Consider the following 19,119-nt stretch of genomic DNA (forward strand, 5'->3'; position numbering starts at 1 on the left):
TCTTCAGTAGTTGATGTTATGTTGCAAGGTCTTTTAGTTCATTTCAGAGCAGCTGATAATGAGGGAATAAGTTTTGTCTGTTCAGAGCAGCAGCTGGAAAGGAACATTCTGTGGTTTCATGTATTTATATAAACACTATTGCAGAGTATGTATGGTTTCGAAATAAATACTCTGCATCATTGCTTACTTGTATCTTTAAAAAGAGGTAAAAATCATCACCTTCTTAGGTGGATTATTCCCAGAGTCCACCTGGTCCCACTTTGCTTCTGAGGGCAAGGCAGGGATTGTGGCCACACACAGCTGGGCCGGAGTGCCTTCCAGTTAGGCACATGGAGATCAGAATTTCACACCACATCCCTGAGCAAGCTGTTTGAACCAAAGCTTTGTTTCACCATGGCACTCGATGGATGTAGTCTTAAGTTATCAGTGCATGTTCCCTTTTAATTTCTAAGTGTCTTTTCTTCACAGATCTTTAGGTTCCTGAAACTGGTGGCAACGTGACCTGCTAAATTTTCTGCTTGGACCTCTTTGGTTCTTTCCCCTTTCGAGTGAGCAGCACCACGACGACTGTCTAAAGCATGCCTTATTTAGCCTCTCCTGTAAGGGTGACCTAGCCAGGTACATTTTAAACAATGCTTCAGTGTAGAAGGTGTAAACTATTTTGGGCTTGATGTGCTGTGAATGTTGCTTTTTCCCCCCTTCGTTAAAATATTTAAATAGAAGTGAAAAGGTCCTCTGAGGATCAGATCGTGCATGCGCCATTTTTTACTTAATGCAGCTGTTAAATTGGCAAAGCTCTAAAATGCACTGCTGCCATCTAGTGATAACATTTTTGTAAAGTACAGCAAAACCTACAGATATATACAGTATATAAATATATAAATATATATTTATATTTTTTGGGGTGGGAGAGATCCAAAATAAAATAAATGCTTGTTTCATTTTTAAGCTGCTGATACTCATTCCTTATTGTATGTTGTCAGATGAGGAATTTGTGCAGTTCTGGTACATGAAGATGAGTAATATAAACTGAAATCTTTAATTTTAAGGGCTTAACCTATGACCTTTGATAAAAAGCTGGAACAGTCCACTGAATGGATATAATGAATTGCAGTATATATGTATGATTGCTTTTTAAGTGATTTCTTTTCTTAAATCATGTAAATTCTTAAATCCTTTTGCACTGATGTGTTGAACCTTATTGTACATTCGATTAAGGCAAACTTTTATAATTTACCTTTTGTTTAAATGACCTTGAAATGTTATAGCATGGTATTCTATGCAACTAGTTATACTCTGGGGTTGACACTGTATTTTTTCATTGATTTAATGGTTGAGTGTAGATTTTCTCACCCAACAGGGTTCTCATGCGGTGCGTAATGGTAGATGCATGTACTTGTGTTTTGTGTAATTGTTGAAGTGCAATGATGTATAAAAAAGTGGATTCACCTGTTTTTAAAAATAAAACATTGATAAAAGGTGTTGGAATAATACTCTTTATTCTGATATCTTTTCCGAGGAGGGAGCTTTTTTTTTTTTTATCTCAGTGCTTTCAAGTTCCTCAGTTCTGCATGTACATAGAATGTTAACTGCTCAGCCCCAACAGCTTTTTTAGTTCCTTTTCCACCTCTTCCACAAATGCTGGGAAATTCTGATCCATGAGGCATAAGCGTAGGAAGGAGCCTAACTCTTCCGCATTCCATGGAGATTGTTCATAGACAAGGGGCAGCTTCTCTGATGCCAGGAGAGACTGTGGGGATTACAGGAGAGAGCAACAGCCTGAATCACAGAGCACAGAAAACCTTTGCCTTAAGGAAAGATTAGGGAAACAGACACAAAATTAGTGTCAGCTGGCTCTACAGAGTTCCTTTACATATTCTAGATATACATAGGCAGTGAGATAAATGTGTATCCTTAAGTAGTTCAAATATATTAATGAAATGATTTACAGAATTAAGATCCTGCTTATTAAGAGTGCTGTGCTATGCTGAGCTGATGAGTTTTGTGGATTAATAAGCCTGTCAGTGAATTAACTCCACTAACTTAGGTCATCTTCCCCACCTCATAGGTGGAGGAGTGGGTATGAGCAGTTCACCATATGGAAACTGGGTTCTGTACTAATAGCAAATGCTGGAGAGGGCGTGGAGAAAAGGGTACCCTCCTACACGGTTGGTGGGAGTGTAAAGTGGTACTCCCACTATGGAAAACAGTGTGGAGGTACCTCAGAAAGCTAAATATAGAACTACAATATGACCCAGCAATCCCACTCTTGGGCTTATATCTGGACAAAACTTTCCTTGAAAAAGACACATGCACCCGTATGTTCATAGCATCACTATTCACAATAGCCAAGGCAGATGAATGGGTTATAGAGACTCTCATACTAAGTGAAGTCAGTCAGAAAGAGAAAGACAAATACCATATGATCTCACTTATATCTGGAACACAAATGAACCTTTTCACAGAAAAGAAACTCATGGACTTGGAGAACAGACTTGTTGCCAAGGGGGAGTGGGAGGAAGTGTGGTGGACTGGGAGTCTGGGGTTAATAGATGGAACTATTGCATTTGCAATGGATGTGCAATGGGATCCTGCTGTATAGCACAGGGAACCATATCTAGTTACTTATGATGGAAGATAATGTGAGAAAAAGAATGTGTTTGTGTGTGTATAAATTTGCTATACAGTAGAAACTGACAGAACACTGTAAACCAACTATAATGGAAAAAATTAAAAAAAAAAAAAAAAAGTCACAAACTGACCATCCTAAGAACAGAGTGAACTTACAGTGTCTTTTACTGGTCCTATCCATGAGGTCTGGCAAATAGAGGCAAGTAGCTATCACAAGAATCAAGACACAACATGTCCATCATTCCTCAGAAATCCTACTCTTGTTGTTAGACCCTCAACCCCTGGCAACCATGGTCTGTTCTCCAAACCTTGCAATTCTGTCTTTTCCAGGCTGTCATACAAATGAAGTCATACAATGTTGAGCATTTTTCTCACATGCTTACTTGCTATCTGTATGTCTTCTTTGATAACCTGTAGTACTTTAAAGCCAGTTGACTGAGTTGCCAATATTTAAATATTAGGAGAGTGCAACCATAAGTCTGACTGTGCTTGGCAATTTGGGAGATTTGGCCACACCGGATCCAGTCTCCTGTGATGAAGATGGGCTCCCCCTCTGTAGTCCACCTACGTTTGGGTCTTTGACTCGGCCGTCTTGTTTGCTGTTTACAGTAATTCTATTAGGTAGGTGGTTTTCTACCCTCGCTCTGGATGCCGTGGGTTGGTATATATGTATATAACTGACATTTCTTTAGGAACTATCTTCAATGGACATTGACTTTTCTAAATTCAGACCAGTTTTTCAGACTAAAGGTTTCAGAAAGAAGAAAATGAAAGTAAAATGGAAGCCTTGCTCTCCAATAAGAGCAGTTGTTAAGATGTTAGTGTATCTCCTTCCAAACTTATTTTGTATGTGTGTGTTTCCTACAAAAATCAAATCATAACATGCTATTCTGTATATGTAGCTTTTTAAAATTTTTAATGTACTATGGATATCTTTTCATGTCAGTAAATAAAAGATATCTCTTTTATTATCTGTATTTTTAATCCTACCTTTGGTTATAGCACCCTTTCACCACTTATTATCCTATTAGTAAACAGTTATACTTCCAATTTTGTTACTATAAGAAACACTGAAAAACAACCTCTAAGTGTATATTTGTGTAGATGAAATGGTACTGTGGCAATAAGATACAACATCAACTTTCATCTCTATTGCTAAATTGCTTTCAAAAAGTTTTTACCAATTTATAATCAAAGGACAACCTGTCCAGATGGTCAGAACAAACAGTAACATATCTGAGCTCCCAGCCTGGTGCTTTCTCTTGTTTATATGTGGCCCTTCTATATGATGTAAACTGGGCTAAGGGACACCACCTTTTATAGCCGCTGACAGATACTTCCTGAACAAGGACATCACATCCTACCTTGCTTGTAGTTTTTTATGGCTTAGCAACTCTGAATCAGTTACCCTCTAACCCCAGTGCAGATACGAGACTACAAACTGGGCAGTATGAAGTCTGCCCTGCTGCTGGACAAAGAGGCTTTTAAATTTTTTTGTCATAGATGTTGAGCTATTTTAAAAAATTGACATGAATTCTTATCTGGTCTTGTCACCTCTTACATTTTTAAATTTGTAATTGTCCATTTATTTTGAGTGGTGAGCCAGATGGAGAAAATGCCCCTATTTTCTTTCTTATGCCAGTTAGCATAATTTAACAGATAAATTTAAAAGAAAACTCATCCTTAAAAATTGATGATGAATTCCATGCAGAATTTTGTGGCGAGCATTAACTCGAGTGCAGCGGGGAAGGCAGTGAGACCACCACCCTCAAGGAGCTCCCATCAGAGCAGACCTTGGGAACCCTGAGCCTGAATGAACAGTCCTTCAGGATTCTTTGGTAACAGCAAACTGCGAGGAGATAGGGGATGTCTGGAAAGCAGGTCTGTGGTAGGAGAGTCAAATCCTCCTGGGTTTCCATACATCCTTAGCCGAAATGCTTGAGTGCAAATCTGTCCCTACAGAACCCATCACTGATCTGATTCCAAGTTCATACGGATATTTGTCTCAGAACAGTTCCCAGATTTCCTTTCCAAAATTAAAATGAAATCTTCCCTTTACTTCTCCTTTCTGGGAAGGTGTTGAATAAATTCCTTATCTCACACACTGAAAGGCTAACACTACAGACTACTGTCCCCCTTTTATTTCCTCAAGGAGACTAGTTCTTCAGTGAGTGCTATCACATCTAATTTCACAAGGGGAGGTGGAAATGGCCTGTCTCTGTCTCTACCATCCTCTGTAGTAATGCTTTCAGCTACTCTTGTAGGACAAGAGAGTAAAGAGGGGAATACGAATTCTTCAGGGTCACTTTTTCCTGACGAGGAAACTGAACACGGAAATAGGCCCTACCTGAGCTAACCAGGTCACTGAGATCCTTGCTCCTGGAGTGCTTGTGCTGGCTGGTACCCTCAGCTGCTGCTCCAGGTTCTGCTGTGACTGCAATGAAACAACCTGTAGTTAGGAGACTGGCAGACCATGATCATAAATACCACAGGCATTAAAGAAGTGGTAACACATGCATTCATGTTCAAAGAAAGTATCAGTAAAGGTGGTAAAATCACTGGTGGTGTGGTCTGTCCTGGTTTAAGGTTTGCTGTTACTTGATTAACCACAGTAGAGGTACCTGCCCTGTACCTGGTGTTCCTCAGTGTCTGATGGGCTGCTAGGACCTCTCCCATCTGACACCATGGTGTGTTTCAGTACTTCAGTCTCCAGAGCCCCCGGTCCAGGCCCATGTGCTGGTCCTGGAGGGCAGTGGACATTACCCAGCTTCTGATCATCATTCGTCACCTTCTAAAAAGTATTATTGAAGTACTTTTTATTAAAAAATTTTTTTAAAACATTCTGAGGGAATGAGTTCTTCTGTTAGTAAAATTCCTAGGTATCTTCATTCAACAATGTGCCTACTGTATACCAGACACTGGGGTGATAAAGGGAAGGGATCCACAAAGAACAAGGTAGAGGTCTGGCCCTGAAGAACACAAAGCCCAGTAAGAACCTAGCAAGTAAAGCAATCAGAACACAATCCAGGAGAGTTCCCGTTAAGAACCAGACTCGTGTCCAGGAGGATGGGGTCTGATCCCTGGCCTTGCTCCGTGGGTTAAGGATTGCCACAAGCTGCGGCGTAGGTTGCAGTTGTAGCTCGTATCCCACACAGCTGTGGCTGTGGTGTAGGCCGGCATCTGCAGCTCTGATTGGACCCATGTTCTGGGAACTTCCGTATGCCATGCGAGCTGCCCTAAAAAGCTGGGGGGTGGGCAACCCAGGGAATGCTGGAATGGAAGTATAAGATTTCTGGCTTATAGTGGAGGGAGTCCAGGAGGGGTGTGTGTGCTAATAAGCATGAGGTGTAGGGATGCTCCAGCGTCTATGCTATTTCAAAGGAACCTGTTATGGGAGGGCTTGTTTTCGAACAGAATACAGGGGATATTTTCCAGGCAAATACAAAGTATAGGAGGAGGCCTGTAGGCATAAAAGGCTCTGAGGGTGCTTCTACCTAAAAAGCATGCTTTTTTTCTAAGAGCCTCTCCACTTCTCCTTCCCAGCCACATGCCTGTAGGTCTGGTTGTGTTCCGGATACCTGTGGCAGTTGCACTGCCAATCTCCAGGTGTGAGCTGGTATCACACAGGGAGAATCCAAGGCCCTCTGTGGAAGCTGTCTCTATCAGCAGCATGTGCTGAAGGCCAGAAGTCCTATCCCACAAGAAAGCTGACTGTTGCTAGTTAGCGGCTATTAGCAGAAAAGCAGATCTGGAAGCATCATAAATGGGGTGCAGAGGGTCAGAGAGGAAGGAAAGAACAAAAAGGAAAAAAGAAAACTAGTCAAGTAGACTCAAATTAAAATCAGCAAAATGTCAAGGGACTCTAGCGAGTTAGGAGTCCTTAGGCAAGCCCAGTTTCTGTTTAGTTTCCTCATCTGGAAAAGTCAGATTCTACTGCCTAGTGTTGCTTCTAGCACTGATATTTGATGTTTTCCTAAGAGACAACATCTGATCAGTTCACGCCACATTCTGTAAACAACTGGAAAAGACATCAACCAAAATTTATATGCTACAAACACTGGGAACTACAGCCAAGTGTGATGGAAGCAGCTGAGGCTAGTGTGGTGGCTCTAGAAAGGACGCTCCTCCACTCGAGTGCACAGGATTGGAAGGCTCCGTGCACATGGGAGTGAGCCCCTGGCCACTTTCTTCTGGATACATTGTGCTAACAAAGGAAGGAGTTCACCTAGGAACTGCCCCCTCTCTGGGTGGGCCGGGCTGTCTTCGAATCCTTCAGGTTGAGAAACACCTGGTTAGACCAGAATTAGCAAAATTACAAGGCTGAGAAAAAGTAAAAACAAAATATGAGCCAGGAAATGACTCAAGAACTTGAAACAGAAACATGGAATTATCTCTATTTGCAAAGAAGAGAACAGCTATTTTATTTTTTTGGCTGCCCCTGTGGCATGTGGAAGTTCCCAGGCCAGGGATTGAACCTGCACCGCAGAGAGGACCCAAGCCACTTCAGTGTCACAAGAGAAATCAGAGAATAGCTATTTTACAAAAACAAAATAGGAGTTCCCGTAGTGGCGCAGTGGTTAACGAATCCGACTAGGAACCATGAGGTTGCGGGTTCAATCCCTGGCCTTGCTCAGTGGGTTCAGGATCCGACATTGCCGTGAGCTGTGGTGTAGGTTGCAGACGAGGCTCAGATCCCACGTTGCTGTGGCTCTGGCTAGGCTGGCAGCTGCAGCTCCGATTCAACCCCTAGCCTGGGAACCTCCATATGCCACGGGAGCGGCCCAAGAAATGGCAAAAAGAAAGACAGAAAGAAAGAAAGAAAGAAAGACAGACAGACAGACAGAAAGAAAAATATATAAATGTTGGGAAGAAAAGACACCTGAATAGAGGAGAGCAGCAAGATGACTAGAACCTGGCCAGAGCTTGCAAAAGCATGATAACCAAATTTGCATAGCAGCAGGTAAGGGCAAACCTTAGGAGTCTTTGTCATTAAGAAGACTAGAATGTTCTCAGCAGTGAGTGCTTCACAGTGTGTGCACTCTGGAGAATTAACCCAGTAGGTTTATCTTGTCTCCTGCTCTGCAGCCTCAGACACTCCATCTTATCATGGCCATTGACTTGGAGGTCCAGCCCTTGCTAGCAACTGATAAGAATGTTCATCTGTTCATTTGCAAGGGAAGGCAGATCTGAGAGCCTAACAGCTCTGGCGATTATAGTAATAATGGAACATGTTATTTAGACACCTGCCAGGTGCTGTACTAGGTGCTTTACAGACAGAATTTCAGTCTCAGAATTTTAGAGTTTTACAGGTGATGTTCAGCGACTTGCATGAGATCATGCACCAAGGCCAGGAGTCAAATCTAAATCTGCCTTTGATCCCAAAGCCTGTGGTCTTTGCACAACATTGAGCCATCTTGCAGAAGAGAGCAAGACTTGAATAAAGAATCAAGAAAGACATGAAAGTTTCCACTGTGAAATTATTTCTACCTTGATATTTGAGACTAGCTGTTACATCGAGCCTTCATCTGCTGCTGCAGCTCACAGCCCGTGCCCACACTTATTTCTGTGTGGTACCACCTCAGTTTTTCTTTGCATATTTAGAGAACTGTTTTGGTTCTAGCCTGATGTGGTAGAAGGTACCTCATTACCTTGCAAGGCATTCCAGACCTAGTGCCCAAATTCTGGGCCCCTATTAGGTTCCTGTTGCATCCCCATGCACTGGGCACTAAAATCTGAATCTGACAGCTGACCAATGAACCCTACAAAGAAAGGAAGGGGGCAGAGGATCATAAGCAAGAAAGCACCTTATAAGAAACCACTCCATCCTGTTTGGCGAGAGGGGATTCTTAAAAAATATAGCAGGAGCTAATGAGGAAAATGGTTTCAGCTAGATCCAGTTTAAACTGCTTTGTTAGAAGCAGCTTTGGTATTTAAGACATCTTCACCAAAAAAGGTCATGCAGAAACAAATGAAGGGTAAGAATTCTAAAACATCAGAATCTGAGTTGGCAAACGAAGCAGCTGAGGAAATCACACAGCAGTGGTTTAAAGAAAAAGACTTCATGGACTTCCTCCATGGCTCAGTGGTTAATGAGGCCAGGGATCAGATGTGCGTCGGCATCCATGAGGACGCGCGTCTGATCCCTGGCCTCGCTCAGTGGGTTAAGGATGCTGCATTGCCATGAGCTGTGGTGTGGGTCACAGACACAGCTCAGATCTGGCGAGGCTGTTGCTGTGGCGTAGGCCAGTGGCTACAGCTCAGAATGGACCCCTAGCCTGGGAACCTCCATATGCCACAGGTGCGGCCCTAGAAAGACAAAAAGACATCCCCCGCCCCCCAAAAAAGAAACAAGAAAGAAAAAAAAAAGACTTTATGATAAATAATGTAAAATCTATGTTTGCCCCAGGTAAACTATGAATGACAAGAAAGTTGGCAATAAAACAGCAAAAACGAATTGTCTTGGCCCAGTGAGTTTAAGGGGAACAGGATGAAGTGGTGGAAAGCCAGGTTTTCCAAACCATCACCTAAGACAGAAAATAAAAACTCCCAGCTTGAAACTGGAATTCCATCCCCAGAGTAGAGGCAGATGCTTATGCTAACAGCATGTTGACTACACACAAAAAAATGCTGGAATATGTACTTCCGGGAGAGAGTCTTAACAGTGATTCTCAAACTCTTTATCCTAAGACTCTAGTCTCTCAAGCTTTTGTTTGAGTTATATCTGATATATATTAAAAGTGAAAAATATAAATACTAATTCATTTAAAAATCATAAACCTATTATATGTTCCTATTAAAAACATTTTAATGAAAAATAACTTTCCTAACACAAAAATGTAATGATTTTTACAAATCTCTTTACTATCTAGCTGGACTCTCCTACCCACTTATAGACATTCAATCCGCTGACACATGTTGCTTTGGTTGAAGTACGTGAAGAAAATCTGGCTTCACACAGATATGCAGATGGAAAAGGCAGTTATTTTAAAATAGGTTTTTTAGATAACTGTGGATATTCTTTTGACATGACACCAAAACTCAACAAGTGATAGTTTGTTAGTTACAAGATAGAATCTGAAATTATAGCAAAGAACTTTTCATACTCTGTTACATTATAATCCTTTGGATTAAGAAATCTTGGAATTCCCACGTGGCTCAGTGGTTAACAAATCCGACTAAGAACCATGAGGTTGCAGGTTCAATCCCTGGTCTTGCTCAGTGGGTTAAGAATCTGGCATTGCTGTGAGCTGTGGTGCAGGTTGCAGACGCGGCTTGGATACCGTGTTCCTGTGGCTCTGGCATAGGCTGGCGGCTACAGCTCTGATTTCGACCCCTGGCCTGGGAACCTCCATATGCTACGGGAGCAGCCCAAGAAATGGCAAAAAAAAAAAAAAAAAAGAAAGAAAAGAAAAGAAAAGAAATCTCTGTACTGTTTTCCATAGTGGTTGCACCAATTTACATTGCCATCAAGAATGCACATGGGTTCCCTTTTCTCCACATCTTGTCTTTCTGATCATAGCCATTCTGAAAGGTGTGAGGATTTCTCACGGTGGGTTTTTTATTTTAAAGTTTTTAAATTTGTTTATGACTGCATCCATGGCATATGGAAGCTCCCAGGCCAAGGACTGAATCTGAGCCATAGCTGCGACCTATGCCACAGCTGTGGCAATGCCGGATCCTTTAACTCACTGCGCCAAGCCAGGGATCAATCCTGTGCCTCTGCAGTGACCTGAGTCACTGCATTGGGATTCCTGACCCACTGTGTCAAAGTGGAAACTCCCCTCACTGTGGTTTTTATTTGCATTTCCCTAAAGATGTGTGATGCTGAGCATCTTTTTATGTACTTGTTGGCCACCTGTATGTCTTCTTTGGAAAAAATGTCTATTTGGGTCATCTGCCAATTTTTTTAAATTAAATTTTATTGATTTTATTTTTGTATATGGTGTGAGAAACTAGTCTAGTTTTGCCAACACCATTTACTGAATAGAAATTAAAAAGAGAAGTAGCATATGATGCAGCAATTCCACTTCTGGGTATTTTTCCAAAGAAAACAAACCAATCGAAAGCGATATATGCACCTCTGGGTTCACTGCAGCATTATTCACAGTAGCCAGGATCTGAAAGCAAACTAACCCTACTGATAGATGAATGGATAAAGAGGATGTGGTATATACACACACCAGCCACAAAGGAATATTATTCCCCCATAAAAAAGAATGAAATCTTGTCACCTGTGACAACATGGGTGGACTTAGAGGATATTATGCTAAATGAAGTTAAGTCAGAGAAAGACAAATACTGTATGATTTCACTTATATATGGAATCTAAAAAACAAATGAACGAATGAAACAGAGACTTACAGATACAGGGAACAAACAGATGATTACCAGAGGAGAGGGGGCTGGGGGGACGTGTGAAACAGGAAATAGATGAGAGAGATGAAGAGGCACAAAAGTAAATAAATAGAATCCATTGGTCTATTTTGCACTTTGGATCTTTTATCCATGCATGATTTTGCAGCATCATGTATTCGTCACTTGAAAAATGCTAGTTTGCTAGACTATACAGATATTCCAAATGTTGAAACATTTTGTCATGTAATTATTTTAGAAAATCATGTTCACTGATAATACTATCCAGAAAGTCTTATAGGTCAGGAACCTATGAAGCTCAAGTGGTAGATACAAGTTTTCCCAGATTCTGTTTTCCACATGAAAAGCTTACTTCATCATTGTTGATAAATACTATCAATTGGGAACAGTAGCACAACAGGATCGGCAGCATCTCTGCAGTGCCAGCATACAGCCCTGATCCCTGGCCCTGCGTGGTGGGTTAAAGGATCTGGCATTACCACAGCTGAGGTGTAGTTGCAACTGTGGCTCAAATATGATCTCTGGCCCAGGAACTCCATATGCCATGGGGCGGCCAAAAAAGAAAAAACAAACGCACACAAAAAGGGTGAGATTATAAATACCATCAGTTGTTTTCTTGAAATGATGCGCTTGTTTCATTCATCTGAGAAAATGTCTACCAGATACTCAGATCTGAAATAACCATAGCCTGTCCGTTGTTGAAGTAAAACCGTGTTCCTTGAAGAGGCTAGTTCAGCTCCCAATGCAGTCACACAGGTGCTTTCCCAGGAGACAGCCATCGCGCTTCAGGATGTGGATGGTTTTGCTGGTTGGGTCTTACTCTGAGTGACTCGTGAAGAACATGACTGCTGGTACAGCTGGATGCCACTGCCTTGATTTGCATTAAGGTGACGACAGCGGCTTTGCTCACAATGCTTTTGTCCCATTATCGCAAATATTTACAGTGAAATGGGCAAACTGTGTTAATGTTATTATACAAATAAGGTGGGCTTTGTGGACCCCTGAAAAAGTCTCACGGAAGGGTCCATACATCATACTTTGAGCACCACTGTTTTCTATAGTGACACCCACAAGATACCTGCGACCCCTGGCTAGCCTAAATTTCTAGTAGCTACAATGAGGCTGTGAATATTTTAAAAAGTCATTTGGTGTCCTCTTTAGAAAATTGTCTTCAGGTCCTCTGCCCATTTTTTTAATTAATCTGGGGATTTTTTTTTTTGATTTTGAGTTATATGAGTCTTGTAATTTTGGACAGTAACCCTTTATTGGACATATCATTTGCAAATACCTTCTCCCATTCAGTAATTGCTTTTGTTTTGTTGATGATTTCCTTCACTGTGAGAAGCTTTTTAGTTGGATGTAGTCCCATTTGTTTATTTTTGCTTTTATTGTCCTTGCCAAAGGCGCATGAAAAGATGCTCCACCTCACTCATCATCAGGGAAATGCAAATCAAAAACACAATAAGCTATCCTCACACTGGTCAGAATGGCTATTATCAAAAAAAAAAAAACAAGAAATAGGAAGTGTCACAAGGATGTGGAGAAAAGGGAACCCTTATGCACTGTTGGTGGGAAGGTAAGTTCATAGCTACTATGGAAAACAGTATAGTGGTTTCTCAAAAAATTAAAAACAGAGCTACCATATGATCTGATAATTCCACTTCGGGGTACTGATTTGAAGAAATCAAAAACACTAATTTGAAAAGATATATGCACTCTTATGTTTACTGCAGCATTATTCACAATAGCCAATATATGGAAGCAACCTAGGTGTCCATCAACAGATGAATGGATAAAGATGAGGTGTACGTATACACACACATGGTAATATGTGGAATCTAATAGAAACAAATATAAAACAAACAGACTCACAGATACAGAGAACAAACTGGTGGTTGTGGGGTGGGGAGATGGGTAAACTAGGTGAAAGGAATTAAAAGGCACAAACTTCCAGTTACAAAGGAGTCACACAGATATAATGTACAGCACAAGCAATACAGTCAGTAATTGTATAGAGGCTAATAACCAGACTTATTGTGGTGATCACTTTGTAATACGTAAAAATATAAAACCCCTATGTCGTACACCTGAAACTAATACTTTTTTTTGTCTTTTGTTGTTGTTGTTGTTGTTGTTGTTGCTATTTCTTGGGCCGCTCCCGCGGCATATGGAGGTTCCCAGGCTAGGGGTTGAATCGGAGCTGTAGCCACCGGCCTACGCCAGAGCCACAGCAACGCGGGATCTGAGCCGCGTCTGCAACCTACACCACAGCTCACGGCAACACCGGATCCTTAACCCACTGAGCAAGGGCAGGGACCGAACCTGCAACCTCATGGTTCCTAGTCGGATTCCTTAACCACTGTGCCACGACGGGAACTCCTGAAACTAATATTTTTAAGGTGATACATTTCATTATAGAAAATAACAATTCAGTTCTAGTTTTAAAAAAATGTTAAAAGCAAATAAACAAGGAAATTATATATTCACTGTTTGAAGGAAAATATATATTAATCTCCATCACTGCCAAATTCTTTAGTAACAAGAATATTCTAAATCATCACATTTTGACCATCAAAACCAGGAAATTAACACTGATGCTACCACCTAATCCTCAGACCCCAGTCGAGTTTCGCTTATTTTCTAATTTCCTGTAGAGCATAATGATTCAATTCAAAATTATACATTGTCTAGAACTATGTCTAGATACTCATATTGCAACGGAACAAAGGGTGGGGAAAAATGTATACATGTAAGGATAACGTGATCCCCTTGCTGTACAGTGGGAAAAAATAAATTTTAAAAAGAGTAAAAAAATTATACATTGTGATTTCATGTATCTTTAGTCTCTTACAAAGAAAGCTGGAACACATTCTTAGCTTTTTTTCTTGATTTTCTTGGTTAACATGTTTGAAAATTACAAGCCATTTGTTTTGAATAGTGCTCCTCAATTTGGGTTTGTTTAGTAGTTCTCATTCTAAGACTCAGGTCATGCATTTTCAGTCATGTTCTTCTCACTGCATCCTATTAGATTGTATATAAACTCAATCTGTTTCTTTTTCTAATAATGATTTTTATTTTCTCCATTATAGCTGGTTTACAGTGTTCCGTCAATTTTCTACTGTACAGCGTGCTGAGCTGGTTACACATACATGTATAGAGTCATCACAAGTGATTAAACAAAGTTCCTAGTGCTATAAAGCAGGGAAACTAATATTTTAAGTCATTTATATATCAGTAAAAACAAATAAGTCCCTCAACATTAGATATCTTTAACCTACAAACGTGGTGGACTCAGCAACTTCCACTGTGATTTTGGCCCCCAGAGAGCGCTACCTTGTCAGGTTTCTTGTACAACCAACACTGCTTACCTCAGGCTGTGGTGGGATGCTCTGCGCAGCATCCTTCCCTTGGCTTCCACCTGCTCTCGGGGGGCCAGGACTTGGCCTGAGCTCCTGGCTGGCTCCGTCGGGCACCTGGACGGGTATGTACTGGGCCAGGTTCTGCACACAGCTGCAGCAGTGTTCCAGCGCCTGCTCCTTTGAGCCTCCACTGAACTGTACCCGGAACATACGGCTCTTGTTCTGTTTGACAAATCAAAAGTTATCCTCAGTGACACTGGTCATATCACTTTACTTTTATTTACTATGGGATCTTCCCTTTGTTTGAAGGGGAAGAAGTATGAATAAGGGAGCAGTTACTATACATAATTGATGTGGGTATAGAAAAAGCCAATAATCAGTTTTCTTCCCCCTTTTGGGAGTGTTCCTCATACTAAATTCATGTCCTTCAAGGAATTGACATCAGCCAAAATGGAAAAGACCATCTCCCACAGACCAGGAAGGTCACTATAGTGACTGCAGTAAAAAAAAAAAAAAAAACAAACAAAAACAAAAAAACCCCAATGTTTTATTTTACTTTGTAACAAAGATTTCATACTAATTCCTTAGGTGGAAAATCAGTGAAGATGATACAGCATAGTCCTGGCTCAACAAAATTTTCCAAACCTGAATATGTAAAAGAGGTAACCAGGTGGATACCACATGAAACAAGCCAGTGAATCTGAAAAACTAAACTGGAGATCAGGTGACAGGCAAATGCCAAGAGCTAATGTATCTGATGTTAATAATCCATAGTGCCCTCTATCCTTAAAGAGGCCAGGCTACTCTACAAATCACACACACGAATCACATGTTGCCTCTGATTTGCTGTATGAGTTACATCCCCTGGCAAATCAGCAAGAATGGGAGAGATGCAATAAAATTTTTAGATGTGGAAACTGCATCAAATATATTTGATTTTAAGTTTAAAAACAGAACTAAATTTAACAATAACAATAAATCCATTATTTTATTAGAAGTAGTTTCCTCTTTTTCTAGTCTGATATTTTTGCCTAGTTTTAGGAATCAGCTTACATGAAAGCCACCCTGAATGGTGGTATGTATTGTGTACCTTTGTTCAGTTTCTTCTGTAAAGAAATGCAGATGCTAATAACTGAATATAGTAACAGCGCTTTTCATCTATTAAATGCATAAATCGCATTGCTAACTGGAAAATCTAACCACAGTTAACAACATCCTGAAAGTTCCTTATAAGCAAAAATACATGATTTTTCTGTTTACAATTTACACTATTCAAATTTTTAGATAAAGCCATCAAGCAAAGCCACATCTTTAGGACACAGAAAACTTGGCCTAAGTAGCGGTAAGGTATCATGTCTAGAAGAACAGACACTGCTGCCCCTTTACTGACTCTTGAGTTCTCATTTATTAATTCATTTTTTTCCCTGAGTATAAAAGTAAACCATTATCACTGCCCCCTCAACAACAACAAAAATGTGAAAAGGCAATATTCTATCTATCTACTTACCTATTTATGCATATGCCACACCATGGCATGAGGAAGAAGATCCCCAGTCAGGGATCAAACCAGTGCCAAAGAGGTGACCTGAGCCATTGCAGTGATGATGCCAGATCCTTTAACCACTAGGCCACCAGGGAACTCCCAGGAAATATTTTAATATATATGTGTATATTAGAACATATGCAAACACTGGTAATTATATATTATAGATTATATACATATATAAAATATATAGACTATATGTGACATACATACATTTTTAAACCACAGTTTTATAACCTAATTTTAAACTTAACAATGAGTATAAAAATAGAAGTATACGTCCTTCCTTTTAATGGCTGAAGAGTATTCTCTTATTAAACGGCCCCTTACTGAAACATTTATCTCCAATCTTTTTTTCCTAATATATACCCACAAAGCTTTGATATCACTCGTAAACATGTATTTTTGTAGATTAATGCCTAAAAGCAGACTTGCCTGGTCAAATTATCTGAGTATGCTGATACCTAATGTCATACTAGGCTCTAGGGCAAGAGGACCAATCTGCTCCCAGCAAGAATCCACCAGCCCATTTCCCATTTCCCAGCACTTTCAACACCGAGGATTGTGGATTTTTATCTTAGGATTTCATCTCTTTGATTACAAGTGAGGGTGAATAATTTTCTTCTCTGTATTGGTCATTTGTATTTTTGTGTATTGTACCTATTCATTTCCTTAGCCATTTTTCTTTTAAGTGATTAATCCCCAAATTATTGAGAGGATCTAAAAAGCTAACTTTACTGGAGGAAGGGCAAAGAACTGAAAAGAGAATTCCACCTTCAGTTTTAGTTCTGTGAATCTTCTTCTGTGAAACTGAGCTGATTTCTTATTTACAATTAACTTCAGTTTCCAACTCGCCTAGTTTAGACTGCACATGGGGACATCTATACAACCGAACTTTCTATTAGCTATTTCCATGATGATTCTGTAATTATCTAGCCTTCTGAGAAGTAATAAAAATCAGTGTCTCACAAATGTTTATGGGTATAGTAAGTTATATACTTATTAAGTGTGTAAGTAGAGCAAAAATCTCAGACCGCTTATCTTGAGGAATCTATATATATGTGAATATACATCAGAATGAGTTTGGATAGTTAGGGTTTCTTTGGAATGTAGTTCCAAGAAATGACATGGAAGGTTTGTGTGTCTGATAGTTTGACTGCTATCTTGCTCCATGTTTGCTTCTGTAAAATTCTCAGACAGAATCTGAGCTTATCATCTGCAGCCAGAAATACCACTTCAATGCATGTGGACACAAGATAAAAACCAAGGTACAGCAGGAAAAATCTGAAAATGACTTACATCTTCATCCCACATCCTCAGTGTCAGGGTGTGTACCACAACAGAAAACCTACCACCGGGTTATCAAAAGTGCTCCTAGGTTGAAAATCTTGATGAGATTTATTTTATGCCATAATTAAAAGTCAGAAATGAAATGTGAAATGAAAGCTTTTCAAGTATATACTAACAGCCATAAATTGTCCCAAATATACAGCCTCCAACATCTATCATCTAAGGAGATTAGCTCAAAATTACTATATTTTATGTTGAATTGTTCCCACCCTACTTCAAAACACTTAATTTCAAGTTCTTACAACTGACAGAAAACTCCCTTTTACAAAGACTCCTTGAGGAAACAAAAGTTAAGGACAGTGCTTATCTCCTTATACTTATGTTTACGTACCCACAAGAAAATCCAGCTTCGCCTTCCAGGAAGCACTGGGCCCACTAAACGCTGATGCACAGGTTTGAATGGCATCTCCACGCAGAGACCTTAAGCTGCAGACTCTATAGCTTAATGTTACAGGTACACATGGGAGACACAGTGCCCCAGTTAGTGTCACGTAGGAAGACAGTCAAGGAGACATGAGAATCCTCACAAACAGGGCCACGTTTTCCTGCTGGTTTTAGATTCATCACCCAGACTGGAGCAGGTTTCCCACCACTAGTAGTGAACTCCTCTACTGTAGAAATTTGAGGTGGGGTGGGGAGTATGGAAAAATAATTTAGCCAGAGAAGGGACTTCAGCATTCTCTGTTTCTTTGCTCTGAAACCAAGGAGGTGATACTCAAGGCGGAGGCCAAGCAAAAATCATGACAAAATTCTTCAGTGAGTTAATAGGGGTGAGGATTGTAGTTTAAGGTTTACTCTTTTGAACCAAAGTCCCTCCAGATAGAGAATTATATGTTGACTGTTAGCCAATCAGCCAGGACCATATTGATTACAATTACTAAAAAAAAGAAACCTAGTGTTCCCGTTGTGGCTCAGCAGTTAACAAACCTGACTAGTATCCATGAGGATGTGGGTTCGATCCCTGGCCTTGCTCAGTGGGTTAAGGATCTAGCGTTGCTGTGAGCTGTGTTGTAGGTCACAGACACAACTCTGATCTGGTGTTGGTGTGGCTGTGAGTTGGGCTGGCAGCTACAGCTCTGATTAAACCCCTAGCCTGGGAACCTCCACATGCCGTGGGTGCAGCCCTACCAGGACATAAACAAATAAATAAATAAAAAGAAAGAAAGAAACTTATAGGTCCTTACAGTAGGTAGGACTTAACACAATCTACTTATTTTGGCCGGAGAAAAGAAATGTACTCTTTATTATAGAATTTAAGTTACACTAAATTTATGTCAAAGGAATGAAAGTTTTATTTCAAAATACTTCTCCTATTTGTCAACTTAAACAATGATGTTTGTTATGTAATACTTGGTAAACTAAAAGTTATCCAAGTTAAGAAACACTGAGAATATGCGCCCTTTGTCAGATAAGGCAAAAAGAAGAATATGTTGGCTCACTATTAACATATCAAGTCAATAGGTCAAAGGATAAAAAAAATCATGGTCTTGATAGGTGTTAAAATTCAATATGTAATCCTGACGTAAATATTAGTACATAAAGTACAAATGATAGAATATCTCCCTTACAGGGTAAAGAATGTCCAACCAACAGCCATAAATAATTCTTAATGTCTAAACACTACTTCCCATTCAGATGATCAAGATATCAAGGATGGCTGTACAACTACATAATTATGGTGTTCTGGAAGGTCTACATAATTTAGTAAGGTGAGAAAAGCAGAAAGTGTAAACTATGGGAATAAACTATATATGGTTTGCAAATTTCAAATTTATTTCCTAGAAATTAAAAAAATTACAATAAATTATTGGAACTAATAAAAGTTTAGTAAGGAAGTTAAATTTAAAAAACTCAGGGTTAGAT

General features: G+C 40.0%; 2 protein-coding genes across 9 annotated transcripts in view; one reads left to right on the plus strand and one right to left on the minus strand.

Annotated features, from left to right (window-relative positions):
* Positions 1-1,480, plus strand: part of NPTN (neuroplastin) — a 70,004-nt gene extending 68,524 nt beyond the window's left edge. For all 5 annotated transcript variants that reach the window (XR_007137201.1, XM_047797318.1, XM_047797319.1 and 2 more), the window contains one exon: positions 469-1,480. The gene's annotated coding sequence lies outside the window, so the exon portion shown is untranslated. The remainder of the gene's footprint in view (positions 1-468) is intronic.
* The window catches only part of REC114 (REC114 meiotic recombination protein), a 170,739-nt gene continuing 153,100 nt past the window's right edge, over positions 1,481-19,119 (minus strand). For all 4 annotated transcript variants that reach the window (XM_047797323.1, XM_047797324.1, XM_047797322.1 and 1 more), the window contains 3 exons: positions 14,373-14,585; positions 4,979-5,065; positions 1,481-1,750 (listed from right to left, as the gene is read on the minus strand). In XM_047797323.1, coding sequence (XP_047653279.1) covers positions 1,586-1,750; positions 4,979-5,065; positions 14,373-14,585 — 465 coding nt within the window. In that variant the 3' untranslated portion in view covers positions 1,481-1,585. The remainder of the gene's footprint in view (positions 1,751-4,978; positions 5,066-14,372; positions 14,586-19,119) is intronic.

Source organism: Phacochoerus africanus, chromosome 9 (assembly GCF_016906955.1).
Source record: "Phacochoerus africanus isolate WHEZ1 chromosome 9, ROS_Pafr_v1, whole genome shotgun sequence".
NCBI lineage: Eukaryota > Metazoa > Chordata > Mammalia > Artiodactyla > Suidae > Phacochoerus > Phacochoerus africanus.